This window comes from Etheostoma spectabile, chromosome 9, assembly GCF_008692095.1.
Source record: "Etheostoma spectabile isolate EspeVRDwgs_2016 chromosome 9, UIUC_Espe_1.0, whole genome shotgun sequence".
Taxonomy (NCBI): Eukaryota; Metazoa; Chordata; class Actinopteri; order Perciformes; family Percidae; genus Etheostoma; species Etheostoma spectabile.
In genome coordinates this window covers 21321236-21340827 of record NC_045741.1, presented here as the reverse complement: position 1 = coordinate 21340827, position 19592 = coordinate 21321236, and the positions used below count along the sequence as shown (strand labels likewise).

At 42.0% G+C, this 19592-nt stretch overlaps 1 protein-coding gene across 2 annotated transcripts in view; it reads left to right on the top strand.

Moving 5' to 3' along the window:
• The window catches only part of insrb (insulin receptor b), a 91564-nt gene extending 72845 nt beyond the window's left edge, over positions 1–18719 (top strand). The window contains exons 5-23 of one of the 2 annotated variants that reach the window (XM_032526592.1): positions 5499–5638; positions 5891–6035; positions 6118–6332; positions 6871–6997; positions 8079–8329; positions 8842–9009; positions 9135–9333; positions 10863–11001; positions 11410–11563; positions 11828–11976; positions 13460–13616; positions 13871–13967; positions 14263–14330; positions 14461–14690; positions 15163–15273; positions 15394–15556; positions 15749–15878; positions 15974–16108; positions 16734–18719. In XM_032526592.1, coding sequence (XP_032382483.1) covers positions 5499–5638; positions 5891–6035; positions 6118–6332; positions 6871–6997; positions 8079–8329; positions 8842–9009; positions 9135–9333; positions 10863–11001; positions 11410–11563; positions 11828–11976; positions 13460–13616; positions 13871–13967; positions 14263–14330; positions 14461–14690; positions 15163–15273; positions 15394–15556; positions 15749–15878; positions 15974–16108; positions 16734–17088 — 3133 coding nt within the window. In that variant the 3' untranslated portion in view covers positions 17089–18719. The remainder of the gene's footprint in view (positions 1–5498; positions 5639–5890; positions 6036–6117; positions 6333–6870; positions 6998–8078; positions 8330–8841; positions 9010–9134; positions 9334–10862; positions 11002–11409; positions 11564–11827; positions 11977–13459; positions 13617–13870; positions 13968–14262; positions 14331–14460; positions 14691–15162; positions 15274–15393; positions 15557–15748; positions 15879–15973; positions 16109–16733) is intronic. The other variant, XM_032526591.1, reaches the window with a different exon arrangement.
• The last annotated feature ends 873 nt before the right edge of the window (positions 18720–19592 follow it).

Here is a 19592-nt window from a genome sequence, read left to right as displayed (position 1 = left end):
TACAACTGACCTACTACAAAAGAAACAAAGGGGACTTATACATTGGCTGGTCAAACCGATTTTGACACACGGGGTGACTAAAAACAACACAACTACATAAACTACAAATAACAGGAAAACCTACCTAAAAACTTATTCCAAAAGAAATGTACTTTTACTTAACCTTAACTCTAAGTACTGAATATAATCTAAATCTAAACCTCAAAATATCTAAGGAGAGAATAAAGTTATCCCTTCATACATAACAAGCAGTGGTAGTGTCCAATTAGCCCATCTCTCCTATAACGCTGCTCTTGCTCCAAGCACCACCCCTTTAAGCCAGCACACTTCCTGGATCCCTCCCAGGTGTGGAATACAACACAGGTAAATTATACAAACAGAATGACAATCCAAAAGTAACTAATGGTGCGCGTTCCCAAAAAGATACTTCTGTATGGTCAGCTAATTAAAGTATAATATATGTGAAATGAACCAAGTGTCCTGTGAGTTATTTGTAACTAAATATTTTTTGCAACAAATGTACAATGTGTATAAATAATGTATATAACTAATCCTAAGGAAAAAACAGCATAAACTAAGGAAAAATATAAGTGCACGAGGTTGCCGCTCTTAAAGTGGCCATGGCTGTGGCCATCACAGAGTCCCTGGTGTTTTCACAGCCTCCATCACATTCTGTAGACATTCTGCTGCATCAAATCAAAGCCTTCCCAAACTGACATAAAAGAAAACAGTTGGCCACAGCAGTTTAAAAAACGATTTGTAAACATTCTCATATGCAGATTAAATCCATAAACGTCATTTACTGAAACAGGATTTTGTTTTACATACAAAAATCTGCTTTTATTAGCTTGGAGGAACGTTTCCAATCATTCTAAAGTGTTGATTTTGGAAACAGCGTGCAAAGGGTGCACTGGGGTGAAATAATGTGCCTCAGTGTTTATGCACCCAATAGCCAATTATTTTCCTATTGTAAGGATTATTCTGTAGGAACGTGAGCTCAACATTACAATCTGTCTGGGACCTGTTTACTTAGTCTGGTTGAGTGGTTCACATGACATTATTTCATGTGAAATTAGTAATAAGATTAGTTGAATGTCAATAATTAGTGGATGCATTTTAAACTGTAAGGGACACTGACATATGTGGCTGGATAAGGAATGCTTTGGCCTTATAGATCCTCTGTAGTAGCAGTATGGCTCAGTGTTTAAGGTGGTTAAAAGTACACAGGTGAAAGATCAAAGGTCCACATCCCCGTTAAAGACATTTGTCCTTAAGCACACTAAATCTCTTATCTCATTGTAAATTCCCTCTGGATAAAAGTGTCAAGCAGTTTCCGTGTATTTAAAAACGTCAAAAAAACGGTCTGGGCCTCACCTGGTCCTGTTTAGCACACAGCTTTGTCTGCAAGTGTAACAAGCCAGGGCATGACCTTATTTAGCGTTCTTACTTTGTTGTAAACAGGGGTATAGGAGCATCACTCATCACATCACTCATTTTTTTTTTTTATAAACCGCCTTGCTTTCAAAACACACACATTGATTTGGGCAGTAAAGGATAAAACATTTACCAGTAGACACATTATCATATGCTGCCAAGTCACATAGCAAGAAGTAGTAGTCTTGTGTATGTGAGCCGTGACCGACGTCTTTACAAGGTACATGTCACAAGACCACTTTTTGTTGGTATAAAAGACAGAGACGTTAATAAAATTTGGAGAGATGTATTTCTCTGAGTTTCTTCTAATAAGAGCAGGTTGTGTGCTGGAGATGTCTGCATCGCTGGAAGCCACAGGTGGCTGGATGATTGATGGTGTTTGTGTTTCTGTGATAACCTGTGTTTGTGCGTGTTTGTGCGTAAATACGTGTATGTGCACGCACGTACATGCATTTGAGTGTTTGTGTGTGCCGAACGTGTTTGTGACTACATTAGCTCGTTCCCAGTAAAGCGTTTGGTCAGGTTACTTTTTTCCAGGTGCAAGTTGGGGGATAGAGAGAGGTTCATATGTACTGTATTTATAGAGATATATTTATTAGGTAAATAAAACCCAGTCACATGCTCAGAGCTTTAGTACACCCAATGGACCATTTTCAACCAAACATGACTTTCTCCAAAATGTATCGTGTGTGTGTGTGTGTGTGTGTGTGTGTGTGTTTGTGTGTTTGTGTGTTGTGTGTGTGTGTGTGTGTGTGTGTGTGTGTGTGTGTGTGTGTGTGTGAGTGAGTGAGAGAGAGAGATTGACTTTCCCTTGCAGGCTGCCAGCCTGCAGGGATTATTAGGTGCTTAGACAGAAAAGAACATTGCTTTAAGTCTCAGTAATACACCCTGAGGCATAAGTCAAAATGGCATCCTTTGTGTGTGTTTGTTTATGTGTGTGCTTGCGTATAGATGTATGTGTGCGCACATTATGCGATAAACATCACTTTTCTTTTGATTGGTATTCTGACGCAGTTGCAACATCAGGGTCTCTGTGCGTCTGCTTTGCTGCTATGGTTATAGCAAGAACAAGCGTCACCACAGTGGCTTAGTCTGGCAGAAGCCCAGACAGACACACATGCCCAGACAGTCAGGCAGATGACACACATTGTACATTTGAGTACACACACACACACACCAATGAGAATTGACGAGTAGGGGAAATGGTTTTTCTGTGACACCAATAAACAGTAAAATCCTACCATCCCTACTGTCCGTCAATAGTATTTATGCAAATGTATCATACAATACGGTATACTTTGAGCATGTACGGTATATCCTTCATTCAGATATACAGTATGTTCTCTGTGTCTTTGTCTTATCTTTCCAGAAAGGTAGCTATGCTTTCTTGACATTTGGCCGTCTCTAACATTTACAGAACGAGTTTGCTCATCTTTCCTGGATGCTTTGGCAGCACAATTTTGTGTGTGTGTGTGTGTGTGTGGTGTGTGTGTGTGTGTGTGTGTGTGTGTGTGTGTGTGTGTGTGTGTGTGTTGTGTGTGTGGGGGTGTTGTGTGTGTGTGTGGTGTGTGGTGTGTGTGTGTGTGTGTGTGTGTGTGTGTGTGTGGTGTGTGGGTGTGTGTGTGTGTGTGTGTGTGTGTGTGTGTGTGTGGGTGTGTGTGTGTGTGTGTGTGTGTGGGTGTGTGTGTGTGTGTGTGTGTGTTTTTCTGGTTCTGCCAGGCTTGGGCCCAAAACCAAACCTGAGCTGCCGCCTCTGTGTAGAGGTTCTAGCAGACACTGGAGCCCGAGTCAAAGAGTTCAGCCGGACAGATAAACTCTGTCCCTTTAAGAGCTGCCGTTGCACCCAGCCTGTGTGTGTCTGTGTTTTTCAGTACAACGGCCCAAAACATTTTCTCTTTCTACACTGCAACTAGAGCATTACTTTTTAGAAGCTCAATATACGATTTTCCATGTGGGAGAAAGAGAGACACACAAAATGTCTTTTTTTTCACTGTTGTTTGGAGAGGTCATTACAGTTCGTTTCCACTCACCCAGAAGTCATAAAGGGAAATAATGATTTGGTCTCTGATTGATGTAAATTATTAAGAGCTTGATAAAATGGAAACTAGCAGAAGCCAGGTATGTAATAGGTCATTTGGCTCTCTCAGGGTCGATAGGAAAAGCCAGAAAAGGACCAAAACAAAACCCCTGGGACTCAGTATTTCATGTCACCATGGTGAATGGTGTCTATAGCACGTCCTGGCTGTTTAGGGGGAAAGCAGGGGCACGGTTTGGGTGAGATGTGTGTGTGTGTGTGTGGTGTGTGTGTGTGTGTGTGTGTGTGTGTGTGTGTGCGTGTGCGTGTGCGTGTGCGTGTGTGTGTGTGTGCTTCCTGGAATAGGGGCTTACAATAAGAATTGCATAAACATAGAATTAAGTCAGGGTGAGCTTACAAATGGCAGTGCATGCAGAGCTTGCATAGTCCCCGCAGCGAACAACAGCATCCTTTGTTAGCTGTTCCCCAGGCACAGGCTGCTTTAAAAAGGTGCCTGTTAAGGCTGCTGTTTGATGTCATTGTCTCTACTTGGAGTTTTGTGAATGTATTTTTCAAGAAAACTATTTTGACCCAACTTTGTTTGTTGCACGTCCACCTCACATCAGAGCAGCCCCCTCAAAAAAAAACATTTGTGTGTGGGTGAAGCTATCACTAAGTAGAGTAAGGAGCAATATGTTGAGTTTTGTGTAGCCGACCAGCCATAAAGCCGCTTTTTAGTTTAGGTGAAAGGCAGACTGTTGTGGTTAGGGATGTCAAGGCTGGAAGTGGAATTTAAGAGAGGGATTATGTTCCTTTGAGAGGGCTTCAAAACAAAAAAGTGCTCATTTGTGAACTAAGCACTGGGGTCCCTTTTCTCCTTGTGGCGTTACCCGGCTGCTCGCAAGACAAGGCTTGCCTTTGTGAAAACCAACACGATGTGTGTGTGTGTGTGTGTGTGTGGTGTGTGTGGTGTGTGGGTGTGTGTGTGTGGTGGTGTGTGTGTGGTGTGTGTGTGTGTGTGTGTGTGTGTTGTGGTGATTACGTGCACAAGCACATGTTGCAGGGAGAGGACGCACATCATAGAGCTGAGAGAGAAAAACAGAGGACTGCTGTGTGGGAACTGCAGCTGGTGTTTTAGTCATGTTGTTTTTGTTGTCTGTGATTGTGCTCGGTGTGTGTGTGTGTGCGTGTGTGTGTGTGTGTGTTTTATGTGCGACAGAAGTTATTGAAGCAAAGGATGAGAAAGCTAATAAAAATGAAGGAGGCTCAGATATGGATGAGAGATTGTGTGATCTAATTCCACTCCTAAAAGCCTATAGATTCATTATGGTACTTATCAAATTAATTGAGAGAATGATACAGATTCACCTCTAAACACATCAGCTCATTCATTGAATTGCGAGGCTCTGTTTGATTATCTTTCATTTGAGATGATCAGTTTGAGAAACTTTACGCCCACTATTGTTGATATTTAGTTAGTTGTTTTAGCACAGATTTCTTATCTTGCAACCATTTTGGTTATTAGAAAGTCTTCGTTATTTGATATTAAGTGAAGTTAAATTAAGCATGCGCTTTTAAGAAGCCCAAGAACAGTGCAAAAAATTAGGAACATGAGGTAAAAAAAGAATGAGCATGATCACAAACTCTAATGTGAAGCCAGATAGCTGCCTGCATATAAAATTCAGAATAGAATCCAGTGAGTAGAATAAATGTATATTAGTTAAATTCCATTAAACATATTTCAGCTTTGTTGTTTGAAAATGCCGTGTCATCCCGGTCCCAACCAAATTAAGGCATTGCTCAGTAATATTAGTTTGACACTGAGCTTGGTGTGTTACAAAGTATTGTGACGTCAATTGTCAGCTCTTATGATCATTGCAGCCTTGGTTGTTTCGTAGGTTGGAATGTACCGTGCTCAATAATCCCATTTTGATTAGGTTTTCTGTCCACCATATCAGGCAGTAATTACTCAATTGACACACAATTTTTTTTTTTGTGTGTTTGTGTTTTGATGGCCCTAATCTGTGAGCATCTCTCTCTCTTTGTGTAGGTTGACCTGTTCGCCATGTGCAGGCCTGTGTCCTAAACTGTGTGTGGGAAATAAGACAATTGACTCGGTAACTTCAGCCCAGGCTTTGAGAGGCTGCACTGTACTCCACGGCAACATGATCATCAAGATTCGAGGAGGGAGTGAGTACTACTACACCTCACCACCTGCTGGGCCTCCTTTAGAGGCTGTGGTTCTCACACTATGTCCGTTTCCTTCTTCCTCCATCACTCTCCCTCCATTTCTCAGCCTGTGTTTCTCTCTTTGTCAGGTCTAGCCATACAGTTTGTCTATCCACTTCTACATTCAAATGCGTGTGTTTGTCTGACTATTTGTCTGTTTTTTTGCCATCACCTACTGGCTATCTATATGACCAAACGTCCGTCTCCTTGCAGATAACATTGCAGCTGAGTTGGAGGCTAGTTTGGGCCAAATTGAGGAGATCACAGGTTCCCTGATTGTTCGCAGAGCCTACGCCCTGGTGTCCCTCTCCTTCCTCCGCAAACTACGCATTATTAGGGGGGAGCATCTTGAGAATGAGTAAGCTTCTCTTCTCTTCCCCTCTCAATTTAAATAAACATTGTGTCCATTTCTTTATCTGTCTTCCTTCTGTCTCTGTTAGGGTCTTCGCCTTCTATGCGCTGGACAACCAGAACCTGCGTGAGCTGTGGGATTGGTCCAAGCACAACCTGACAATCCATCGTGGTCGTACGTTCTTCCACTACAACTCCAAACTCTGCATGTCTGAAATCCGTAAGATGGAGGAGGTAACGGGAACCAAGGAGCGCAACCAAAAAAATGACATCGCTGTACGCACCAACGGGGACCAAGCCTCCTGTAAGTTAACCAGAATGTCTGACTTGAGATTTGATGTTCACCACCTTACTGATTACATGTATTTTAAAATGTTCTAGATTGTTTTAAATCTGCTCTAGGTTTGTGTGTGCTTGCAGTACAAACATAATACATTTTTTTTCCCTATTACTTTATTTTTACCACTCATTTTAGCTCTTTTGGCTGAGAGTCTTTAGTATTCGACTAATAGTCAGTATTTGCTGAATGTATCGAAGTATATTATTGCACTGGAACAAGCTCCTTATGCACAGAGCGGCTTGACCAGCAACCAGGTGTTGAATAAAATAAAATACAGAATCTATGTATACATAGCCGTGTCCCTCAGGAAAAATAGATAACACACGTTCTTACTCTATGTAACTTGCATTTTGTAAATGTTAGCTTAATGTTTTCATGTATCATTTTATGAGAAAATGCAAAGATGTTTTTGCTGAAATGCTGCTTATAGTTTTGGTTTTACCATTATGGTGTGATTGTCTCTACCTCAAAAGTGCTGAGCATCGTCTGTTTCATCCCTTAGGTGAGACCAAGCTGCTGAATTTCACCAATGTCAGGACCACATCAACAATGATTATTTTGAAGTGGGAGCCCTTTTGGCCCTTAGACTTCAGAGACTTGTTGGGCTTTATGGTTCTCTACAAAGAGGCGTAAGTATCTTGACAAAAATATGGGATTTTTTCACATAATGGCACAAAACATACATAAGTTTATTAATAAAACAAAATGACAAGGCAAGGCAAGGCAGCTTTATTTGTATAGGACATTTCCGCAACAGGGCAATTCAAAGCGATTTACACAAAAACAGTTAAAAAACAGTTAAGAAATAAAAACAGATAAAACACCAGAACTAACACTTAAAAAATAAATAATAAAAACAGTAAAAAATTGGCCTTGCTTGATCTTACTGCTGCCTTTATTACTGGCAATGATATGTTAATGAAGATTGATTAATGAATTAATGAAGAGACAACAAGATTCAGTTGGTCCAACAGGTCCTGTTCTTAACTGCTTGTCAGTGGCTTTAAATCTGCTGAAACTAAGATTTTCATAGAGGTTCCACAAGGGGTCAATTCTTGGACCTTTGCTTGGTCTTAGTTGCTTAGTTAAGCTTGTAAACTGAATCAGTAGCTACTGAATGTCGTGAACTCTTTTACAGCTAAATAAGGTCCAAAATTGAGATAAAAGGGTACACAGTGTAGACACAGTGTAGTGTAGACACAGGAAATATATTCACACCTAGTATCACTATCTCTGGAGTACAGAGACCACATCGGGAGTTATTTTGGACTCAACTTTAAATGTCATATCAGTAACTTAACTGCTTACAGCTTTTGCTCACATGAAAAATGTATCTAAAGTTAAAGGATTTTTATCTCAGGTTGACTCTCAAAAGCTGGATCTCTACCAGGTTAGACTACTGTACCCAAACAATAGAAACACTCCAGCTCGTTTAGACCGCAGCAATCAACAAATTACTCCTGTACTTAAATCACTTCAGTTGCTCCCAGTGCAATACAGAATTACACTCAAAATAAAACTAATAATGTTTTATTAAAGCACTTCATTGTTTGGCTCCCCAGTATATATTACCTGTACTAAAATGTGTCATATAAATAAAAAATTGCATTGCCTTACCTTGCCAAATGAGCTCCATTAGTACTTCTCACTGTTAATTTGCAGCTGTTCAATCAATTCTCTTGAATCTCTTTCTTTTTCTGTCTGCTCCAGGCCGTACCAGAATGTGACTGAGTTTGATGGACAGGACGCGTGTGGCTCTAACAGCTGGGCTATTGCTGATGTTGATCCTCCATCCCGTTCCACGGACAGCAAGAAGGCGGAAGATCCAGGGCACCTGATCCGATCATTGAAGCCCTGGACCCAGTACGCCATTATGGTCAAGACCCAATTGTCTGCATCTGAGGAGCAACAGGTTAATGGAGCCAAGAGCGAGATAATCTACGCCCGCACCAATGCCTCCAGTAAGTTACACTACTTTTAAAAAAAGCACCTACCTTCCTCTAAACAAACACAGTTGTGTTTATATTTAGTCTTTTTTTACCCAAACACGTTGTTTGTATCCTTGAGGCATAACAAACATGCTGAAAGCATTTCCTGCATCATCTGCACATCTATGTTTGCTTAATCACAGTCTTCCTCCTCCCCCGCTTTGCCATCTGGGAAAAAAATATCACTGCAGCATTAATTTGATCTTTAGTTGTGATGAGGATGTGGTAAACAGTAGAAAACTAGTGTTCATGGTTACAAGTGCTCTACCAGTAATGGGCACTTGCATGTATCTATCTGCATTGCTAGACTGGCTCCATTCAAATGAATGAAGGGCTGCGTTTTTTCACAAAGGACTGAAGTCGATCTGAACACGGCCTAAGGTCATACAACACCAATGCAGTCCTACTGTGTATGCTGAAGCTAATGGGGATCCAAATAAAACAAACAAACAAAACAAACTGTTGCTTTTCTCCATCCCCCTCAGAACCCTCTGTGCCTCTGGACCCCATGTCCAACTCTAACTCCTCCTCTCAGATCATCCTGAAATGGAAGCCTCCCACCAATCCCAATGGCAACATCACCCACTACCGCGTCATCTGTCGGAAGCAGTCTGAGGATCGGGACCTCTACAAGTTCGACTACTGCCTCCAAGGTTGGTATCCACGGGTTGGTCTATTTAAATCTGCCCAGACAACTGTTTGTAAACAAATAAGCTGCTGCTGCTCCCTTAACATTTGTTTGTCTGCCTTACCCCTGACACCTATTTCTTCTTCCCAGGAATGAAACTGCCGTCTCGTACCCCAACCCACCTGGACAGCGAGGATGAGCAGAAGTGGAACCACACAGATGAGCCCAACTCAGGCGGCAGGTGCTGCGCCTGCCCCAAGACAGACAACCAGCTAAAGAAGGAGCAGGAGGAGATAGAGTATCGCAAGACCTTTGAGAACTACCTCCACAATGAAGTCTTTGAGAGCAGGTACACATCCTGAATCGTAGTTAAATGTTACAGCTTATGACAAACACATCTGGGCAAAATTTCCAAACAGGTAATCACAGCAATTTTATAATCTTGGCAGTATATATAGCATGTATTCAACAGGATTTAAAAAAAAAAAAAGTTGTGAAACACCAACACAACTAATACAGACTGAAACTACAGGTCAAAGCAAGCGATCAAAAATTAGGACAAATTTATGAACATCCTTGTTAACGGTTGAACAATTTAAACAAGTCCAGGCCAACTTTAGGCTTCTTTCTTGTTTCAGTAGCCACATTATAGTCACACACTGTACAGCAGTTTGTTCACAATTCCAAAAAAGCTTATATACATTCAAATTCACTACATTTAGCGTAATACCAAGCATAGCACCAACATGAGCGTTGTTAGTTGCTGTTTGTGGCAGTGCAGCAGTAACACTGGAGCACCTCTATCCAGCCAGACGCCATCACACTCTTTTGTCCCAACCACCATGATGTGTGTCTCAAAACAGGTCCGTGTGTGTGTGTGTGTGTGTGTGTGTGTGTGTGTGTGTGTGTGTGTGTGTGTGTGTGTGTGTGTGGTTTATGTAGACCCTTGTTTTTTTGGTTTTGATTAGGGCACTACTGTGGGGAGCTTAGGGTGGGTGGTGTTGATTGTCTGGGCCGCGGTGCCCCTACCCTCTCCCCTGACACACACAAACACCCACAGTCTCTCCCTCTGCTTCACCAGGGGAGTGATCACTGTGCCCATTATCATTCATGCCAGTCAGGGGTGCAGTCAGACTGCCATTTGGACGCACACAAACACTCAAACTCACACACACCTCAGCTGAATTTGGAACCCATGCTGTAGAATGGGCCAAGGTCAGCTTCATACACTGAGGTACACAAAAAACTCCTGGCGCTCTCTTTATCCATCAGGCAATGGGATACAGGGATCTTTGTTTTTCTCTCCTACCTGAGTAAGTATTGGTTCAACATTAACTACACTTCCCTGTACAATGAAGGAGAGGCTTCACTTCAGACAGTTGGGGTGAAGTGTAGTACTCAATGACTCTTAATGGTGGTAATTTTGGAAGAAAGGAATATAGTATTCTAATTCAAAGATAGTGATTACTACCCGTCCTTACACAGAGGTGCACTCATGTCTGTTATGTCTTAATTGGTTTAATTTTGTGGCCTTTTGTGATGGGCTTACACCACTGAGTGGAAAGTGAATCTGTTCATTAGCACCACCCAGTGGTGAGGGTTGGAAGCTCCTCCAGCAGGGCAGTAGGTGGTATTTGTGGATGAATGTCATGCAGTCAGACTTGCTACACACTGTAAAGGTCAGTGTGAGCAGAGGTCCTCTCTGGGTGTCTCACTACTGCTCCATCTGCCTGGATCTAATTCAATTGAAATGCTTCTGACTTTTGTTTTGGTAATTTATTCAGACTTTGTATGAGAGCCATTCAATGACTTCCTTAAGGTTTTGAGGGGCATTTTACCAATCTTTTGCTTACATCACCTGTTGCTCTGTTTGTCCAGACCGTCTCGTCGCCGACGCTCAGTGGGAGTTGCCAATACCACCCTACCCTCTTTCTTCCTCACCACAGCCCCCAGTCTGGCATTCAGTTCCACCATAGCCACTCCTGAAGATGATGACGAGGACGAGGAAGGATCCAAGGTCTCAAACACTTTAGATTTTCTATACCATACAGATTTGTCATTAATTGTGTCAACACGTGCTGATTTGTTGTTCCCCATCCTAGATATCCAATTTCCAAAATTCCTTTTTAACTTTAATATTTAATGCAATTAAAATAGGTTAGCCTCTAACTCACATTTTGAACCATTGAAAGCACATTACATATTTTAGTTTTTGTCACTACTAGAAAAAAAGAAAAGGAATATGCTATTTATGCTTTATACTTTTATTAACATTGTCCATATTGTGCTTCAGTCAATATAAACTAGATTTTCTTTGCATGACTGTGGTGTGAGGACAAACAAAATAAGTGGTTTTGTAAATATGACTTGAGTGTAACCATATATCACTGACACTGGTGGCGTCTTTCTGGTCTTTTTTCCTAAGGTGGAGCTGAAAGTGTTCTCAAAAGAGTCTACAGTCATCTCCAACCTGCAACACTTTACCAGTTATAAAATAGAGATCATGGCCTGCAACCATCCAACAGATCTCAAACGCTGCAGCATGGCTACTTATGTCAGTGCTCGAACTTTGCCAGAGGGTATGAACAAATACAAATCTCACACGTATACACACTCAGTTGCCGGTTTATTAGGTACACCTACAGAAGGTAAACGTAAAGCAGTCTAACTCAACAGTCCTGCAATAAAATCTTCATGATGGTTATAATGGTTATAAACCTTCATGACGATTAAAATGCACAGTTTGCATGGGCAATCAGAGACAAGTAGCCAAGTAAGAACAATGTGGAAATGCAGTGCTTTATAATGCACACGTTGTTTGTCTTTATGTCTAATACCTACAGAGAAAGCAGACGACATCCCAGGCCCTGTGACCCATGAGATAGTGACAGCCGAGCCTCCCTATGTGTGGATTAAATGGAATGCACCTCGCTCCCCTAACGGCCTCATCATCCTGTACGAGGTGTTCTACAGAAAGGTTGGAGACTCAGAGGTCAGTATCACCAAACTCTGAGAGAGTGAGGATGCCAAGGAAAGTCAGGGGTAGGAGGCTTTCTAAACGGAAAGACACAGGAGTGAGGGAAGAAAGCAAAAATGATCTTGATAGGCTCTGTAGGAAACAGAAAGGGCTTAAAGAGCAGGCAGGTGCATAAGAAAAAATGGATGAAGGAAGGAAGAAATGCAGAGAGAACCAGGAGTGATCTTTGTAAACTGTGGGGAGTGGAGTCAGGCAGTCCCCTTATATGGAAAGGACATATTTGTCCACAAACTCCCAGTGTGTGTGTGTTGACATTTTCTGCAGTGTGTTTGTATATTATTATTTCTGTGTGTTTGTGAGCAGAAGTTCTCATCACTTACACAATCTCTATTGTCCCAACCACCATGATGTGTGTCTCAAAACTGCTCCATGCGAACTCTGTCTTTGTGTGTGTGTGTGTGTGTGTGTGTGTGTGTGTGTGTGGTGGTGTTGTTGTTGTTGTTGTTGTTGTTGTTGTTTATTTACTGTATATATGAGAATTCATCTCTCTCTCGTTGCTATTCATTGCTGCACTGCCTGACCCTAGGAATCAGTAAGAGTTCTGTTACCATAGTGACAGAGGCAGGAAGGAAGACTTAAGGTTATAATCATCAACCCGGTTCTTTGAGTAATATGAGTGAGAGTGAGATGTCTCACTGTGGGAGCAAGCCCTCACTGCGACTCTCAGAAGCACTCGTCTCATCACGCAAATCCTGATTGGCTGGTGAATGTGTGTCCGCCTTTCATAAATAGTGTGCGGATGGTACAGCATCATTCAAGGTAAACAACCTCACCTGCCCAGCAAGAAAGGTTGTCTGGTTAGACATCATACTGAAATTACTCAAAGAAGCGGGGATAATATTAAAACCTTAAGTTATTTTTCATAATATTTGTTTCATTGTCTCACTATGGGTTATAGTAGCTCTGGTATTACCAGACAAGCTTATCTAGTGTCCACCAACTTTCAGGAGAGTCACCCTGTTTCAGCTAAGATTTCAACACCGTGTGCACCATGCATGGGGCTGAGGCGTCCAGCATGTAAACGCAGACAAAAGTGAGAGGCAAGGACCAGCTCGCTGCAGCACAAAAGTCCTGAACAGAAAAACTCCTGAATAGGGCCCATGATGTGGCCAAGACTCGAGTTGTGTGCGCACGCAGACCCTCGGGAGGCTGAAGCCCCCCACCTGTATAAGCCAAGGCAATAGCAATAGCGTCCACCATCCAGCGGGAGAGGCTTTGCTTTTTGACAGGTTTCCCCTTAGTCCAGGAAACAAACGGCAGAATTCAAGCATGTATCCCTGCGAGATTGTGCGTAAAACCCAGATCAATGCTGCTAGTGCGCTCCACCTGCTCTGTCTAAGAGAGAGGGGAGACTCTGGTAGAATAATATTTAGCACTTGTCATTATTCCTTGTGATAACTTATGCTCAAGTGTTTTTTGTTTATTTTTTTCTCCCCAGGGTCACACAGCTTGTGTGTCAGGGCCCGCCTACAACAAGTCAGGTGGCACGAAGCTTTCACTTGTGCAACCTGGAAACTACAGTGTGAGGGTCCGCGCCACCTCCTTGGCAGAAAATGGCTCTTTTACAGAAACAACTTACTTCTTCATGCCCAATCGTAAGATCAGAGGCTATATGTCTGACTTAACTGAATTTGCATGTCATACATTATTCACATGAATCGGAAAGTTCATAAACTGCTTGCATAATTGGTCAGAAATATTACAAGATATTTATCAACCAAGGCCTATTTCCCCTCTGTTGTTATTGGTAAACATAATATTGGCCTTTAGATCCGCAGATCTGTCTTTCATATTCAGACACATGCAATCTTCCAAGTGAACTGACCAATGACTTCTTTGTTTATTACAGCGGATCAAGGTTTGATTTGGATTGTGATGGGTCCAGTCATCTGCTTCATCCTGCTGCTGTTCTTGGGAGGTGGCGTCTTTGTGGTCTTTAAGAAGAGGTAAGATCTTTGACTGGCATGCTGCCTATCAGGATGATCCAATCAGCTGGATACATAAACTGAGCAGATTACACCATATGACATCAACAAGGGAATGGTGCTTATTTTATTCCTAAACCTAAAGTGGGATTTAAAGTAGAAGGTTTCACTTTGAATAATTTGTGCCCAGTAGCTATAAGGAGTGTGCGACATGACAAATAAACAAGACAGATTCTAAAAGAATGTCCAGACAACCTGGAGAAAGTTCACATGCTATGACGGTTGTTGACATCTCCTTTCTGGGGTTGTGTTACAGGCAAACAGAAGGCCCAACAGGACCTCTTATCGCCTCCTCAAACCCTGAGTACATTAGCACCAATGATGGTAAGAAAGGCATTATGACATCACTGCTAAGATTGGGAAGTACAACACTGTTGGACTTTTTCTGTATTTAAAAACGATTTGTGAATGGTTCACTTAATCGAAATGGTGATTTGTGTCTTGCTTTGTGTAGTATATGTTCCTGATGAGTGGGAGGTGCCCCGGGACAAGATCACGGTGCTCAGAGAACTGGGTCAGGGCTCCTTTGGCATGGTGTATGAAGGAATTGCCAAAGACATCATCAAAGGAGACCCGGACACACGCGTAGCCGTCAAGACAGTCAATGAATCGGCCAGCTTGCGCGAGAGGATCGAGTTTCTCAACGAAGCCTCCGTCATGAAGGCTTTCAGCTGTCACCACGTGGTACGACACAGAAAACTCTTTTCAAAACTCTAACATGCACACTGGAGCAGATATCTATGCACTTGTGAAGTGCAGTATATTACACATTTCCATCATGTTGTTGAAACCAGCATGATAATATATGTCTCATAGAATCATGACTTGTTGTGTTCATACTGCCATATTGACACACAGTTTGACTCCAAAAAAAAAGGTTGACACAGAAACGTTTGTGCCTACCAATTTAATTTAATTAACCAGCTTAGTAAAGGCCGATTCATGCTTCTGCTTCAAATTGATGCCGTGGCTATGTACGTAGGTAAGTGGAGACACGGAAAAAGCAACTTAAATATATTTACATCCCAACAAGAAATGAGGTGCTAGTTTAGGACTGATGCTTACTAATGTTTGTAGCCAGTCAATGTAAAGATAAATATTATTTAGTGCACGTGTGTATGACCATGTGCGTTTTTCCTTATTTTTCTCTACGTAGGTCCGTCTGTTAGGTGTGGTGTCCAAAGGTCAGCCAACCCTGGTAGTGATGGAGCTGATGACCCATGGTGACCTGAAGAGCTACCTGCGCGGTCTCAGGCCAGACTCTGAGGTATATGCTATGATATGCAATCTCTTCAGGTGGAGATCATTACAGCGGAAGTATGCTTAGTTCTGGTGTAAACACATCACTGACCGTCTTTTTTTTTTTTGTGCGTGTGTGTTTTTGTAGAACAACCCCACAGGCCGTTCACCACCTACGCTGAAGGAGATGATCCAGATGGCTGCAGAAATTGCAGACGGCATGGCCTACCTCAACGCCAAGAAGTTTGTCCACAGAGACCTGGCAGCCAGGAACTGCATGGTGGCAGAGGACTTTACCGTCAAGATTGGAGGTACTGTGGCTTGTGTTTGTTTTGTTTTCCTCGTTGTTAGTGTTGCAATTCCAGTTAATCTCAGTTAGTTGTGTGTTATGGTTGAATTGAATCAGTGTTTATTATTTGTGAATCTGTTTTACTGTGTTCTAACAGTTAAGATATACTGAGTGTCTCCGTCTGTCTGTCTGTCTGTCTGTCTCTCTCTCGTAGACTTTGGTATGACCCGAGACATCTATGAAACTGACTACTACCGTAAAGGAGGAAAGGGCCTGCTTCCTGTCAGGTGGATGGCTCCAGAGTCTCTGAAGGACGGAGTCTTCACTGCCCACTCTGACTGCTGGTAAGTCACACCTCAGCAGTTGTTGTGCAGTCTTATCATTCCTAATTAGATTACCGGTGCCCTTCAATCACATGTGGTTGTATGTGTGTCTGCAGGTCATTTGGCGTTGTGCTGTGGGAGATCAATACGCTAGCAGAGCAGCCCTACCAGGGTTTATCCAACGAACAGGTTTTAAAGTTTGTCATGGATGGAGGATACCTGGACCGACCAGACAACTGCCCCGAGAGGATGTGAGTTAATACAGACATGACTGGCCCCTTGGGGCACCTTTACTGTCTTTTTACTTTAACTATATTTAGTCTGGATAATGTGACACAGTATCTGCAATAGAACTTCTAGTAATATTTTTTTGTCTGGGACACAATTATAGTTGTGATTATACCTATGGTAAAAACTGATCCGTTTGCAGCACATTGACATAGGCGGACGTTTTGACCTCTACTAAAGTTTTAAGGTAGCTTTTCCAGCTGATAGACACGTTGACTTTTTTTTTTTAAAACTACTTGCATCAGAACACCAAAGCAATTTTCAAACAGTAAATCTGGAGTACTTTCCTACTGCTCACTACTGGATGGTAGATTGCTCCTGGGCCTTAATCTGATGCTGAATTGGTACAAATTTGTACTACTTGCGTAGTCTTTATACGTCTTTATACCTTTATTTTGCATCAAAAGGTATACATTTTGTCTCATGTGGCCCATTTTGTGTCTGGGGGGAAAAGAAAAAAAAGTTGAGTTTTTAATTGAATGAAATAGATGGATTAGATGGGAATATAGTCAAGGGTAACACACTCTCTTGGTACCCTAGGTTTGCATTAAAGTGTTCTGCTCTGTGCCTCTTTATCCCCTTTTCCAGGCACAGCCTAATGCAAATGTGTTGGCAGTACAACCCCAAGATGCGGCCGTTGTTCCACGAGATCATCGAGATGCTGCGGGAGGACCTGCATCCGTCTTTCCAGGAGTGCTCCTTCTTCTACAGCGAGGAGAACAAAGTCCCTGAGACAGAGGAGTACGACCTGGACCTAGACAACATGGAGAGCATCCCACTGGACCCTTCGTCATACTCCCAGAGAGAGGAGAGCTTAGGCAGGGACAGCGGGCCCTCGGTGGCCCTCAGGGGGAACTATGAGGAGCATGTCCCCTACACACACATGAACGGTGGCAAGAAAAACGGACGAATCTTATCGTTGCCCAGATCCAGCCCTTCCTAACATTTCCGGTTTCCTAAAATAACTTGTTTCTGTATCTTTTATGTTCCTCTCATCATTTTCTAATGGTTTTCTTATTCTTGGAGAAGCCCTTCAAAAAAGACACAGATCTCAGGACTTTTTATTTTCTTCCTCATGGCTGCCGCACACAGGCATGCAAAGGATGCAAACATGGTGTAACTCTCTTTTTTTAACTTCTTCCACAACACTTTCTATTACCGAATTACCTATCTATTGTTTTTTCACTATTGCCACGTTTCCTGGACTCTTTGTGATGGAAACAAAGAAAAAAAACTGTGAACACAACAAACCTTAGACAACCAAGAAGGCTGCTTATGCTCAACCTCCTCAAGACTCAAGTCCCCTTTTTTTTCTCCCCACCAATCTGCATTTCCACATTTCTGTGCTTTGTTCCCCCCTCCCCCCCTACCAAGTGAAATCTTGTTATTCAGAGAGTGGCCTTTTTGTATGTGGCCTATAAACAAAGAGAAGTGTCTATCAGCGCTTACACTAATTTCCTTTTGAACAATGACTTAATCAGTTTGGAACGGTGGGATGTCTTTCAAAGACTTGATCATAGAACAAACATCTATTCCTAGAGGAATGTGTTCTTTTTGTTTGTATTTTCTTTGGTTCTGCAGAATTCCAAACTACACACAGATTTGTTGGGTGTTTGGTGAATAGTTTTAATTTATTTGCTTTTATTGTTATTTTTTCTCTCTTTTCTTCTTCTCTTTCTCAGTTGTATCTCTGTGTCCTCACTATTATGGCTGAAGGATATTTAAACAGTTAAGAATTGGACAAAAGAGTTCCTCAGACTGACCAATAGCTGCTGCTTTGATATATTTTAGTGGGTATAGAATTATATAAATATATATAATATATAGTATATATGGAATTTTGGTATTTATGTGCCAATATTTCATATATAATATATGACATTTTGATGTTTTTGTAAATAGTTCATATTTGTAATATTTTTCATCGAAAGCTTTGCTAGTATTTTGTTTTGCCAGGTTTTTTTTCTGGGTTTTTTAATTTTCCTATTTTTATAGCCCTAGAAATCACACTAATCTACTATCAGTGCTCTCTGTGTCCTAGGCCTCCAGTCCCCCTTGAGTGCTCTCTTTCCATGTGGATGGGAAAGGAGAAAGACCCAAAATATTGTTAACTCACCTCATCATTTTTTATTTTTTTTTATAATCTTGTTCCCACTGAGAGCTGTCAATATTTGTAGGCAACTTTACTACAACAATGGGGGAAAAAACAATGAAATAACCAAAAAAAAAAGCTTTATAAAAGGGGAATGAGGTCTTTCTAGGTGAAAGGGCACCTGATGTGTGTTTGTCTCTGTGTCTGCTGTCTCCCTCTGGTCAGATCACGCTGTAGCTGAGCTCTTTGTGTGTTTGTTATCGCAGGTTTATTATGTCCTTCACGTGATTGAGCTGGTTGTCAGTGAGGCTAGAGAGTGTGGAGAGCTTGTCCTTTGCCTGGTGATTGTACTCCCTTATGTTGGCGTAACAGTGACGGTTTTTCAGTCGGTGCTGCTTGAATCAGGGCAGAGTGGGGAATTAACACCAACTCTAAAACAAATGCAGGTGAAGTAAAATGATGAGGCCCTTTTGTAAAAAAAATGCTTTTAATTTAAAGAGACGGTTGCATTTCCTTCCCATCTGACGTGGGAGCTCAGCTCAGGGCGTCAGTGTTACATGGAAGGTTCTATTAAATTCCCCTCTTATTGTTGTTCCACACACCTCCTGAACGCTCTCCCTTCTCAGTCTTCCTGAGGCTTCCCGTTGGCTACTGAACTCACTGCTCCAAATCAGGCTGTTGGAAATTTCCACATTTTGTGATCAAGGGGCTGGAGAGAAATACAGAAAGTTCCAATTGTGTTCAGAGTCCATAGCACATAGTGCAGAGAGAGGCAGTCTCTCTCTCTCTCTCTCTCTCTCTCTCTCTCTCTCTCTCTCTCTCTCTCTCTCTCTCTCTCTCTCTCTCTCCCCCTCCCTCTCACTATCTATCTCTTTCTGAGAGAGATAGGTAGTGTGTGAGTGATTGTTAATCCTGTTATTCTCTCTGCTATCACATGTAGTTAGGCAGTCAGGACATGGTGTGCAACAGCTAGTTCACTCAGGTCTGGCATTCCAGGCTTTGGAACGGCTTGTATCTCCCCCCCTCTACACACACACATACACACACACTTTGCCTGTGTGCTGGCAAACCTGAAACCATCACTCCATCAGATTCAAAACATAAATGTAAAACGTTTTTTTCTTTTTAATTATCATATATCTGAAGGTTGCCCCTCCTGCCAGGAATCAAAAACATTCCTGTCAACCGTACTCTTACACAAAGCTACAGAAAAGTTAGTTGCTGACCCCTCATTGTCTCTAAGATCATTAATTTACTATTCCGAGCCATCAGAGTTTCACAGCAGATGCTCCGTAAGCGCTCCTCTCTAACCACAGCAGTTGATAACATAGGAGGTGTTAGTCAGCAGACTTTTT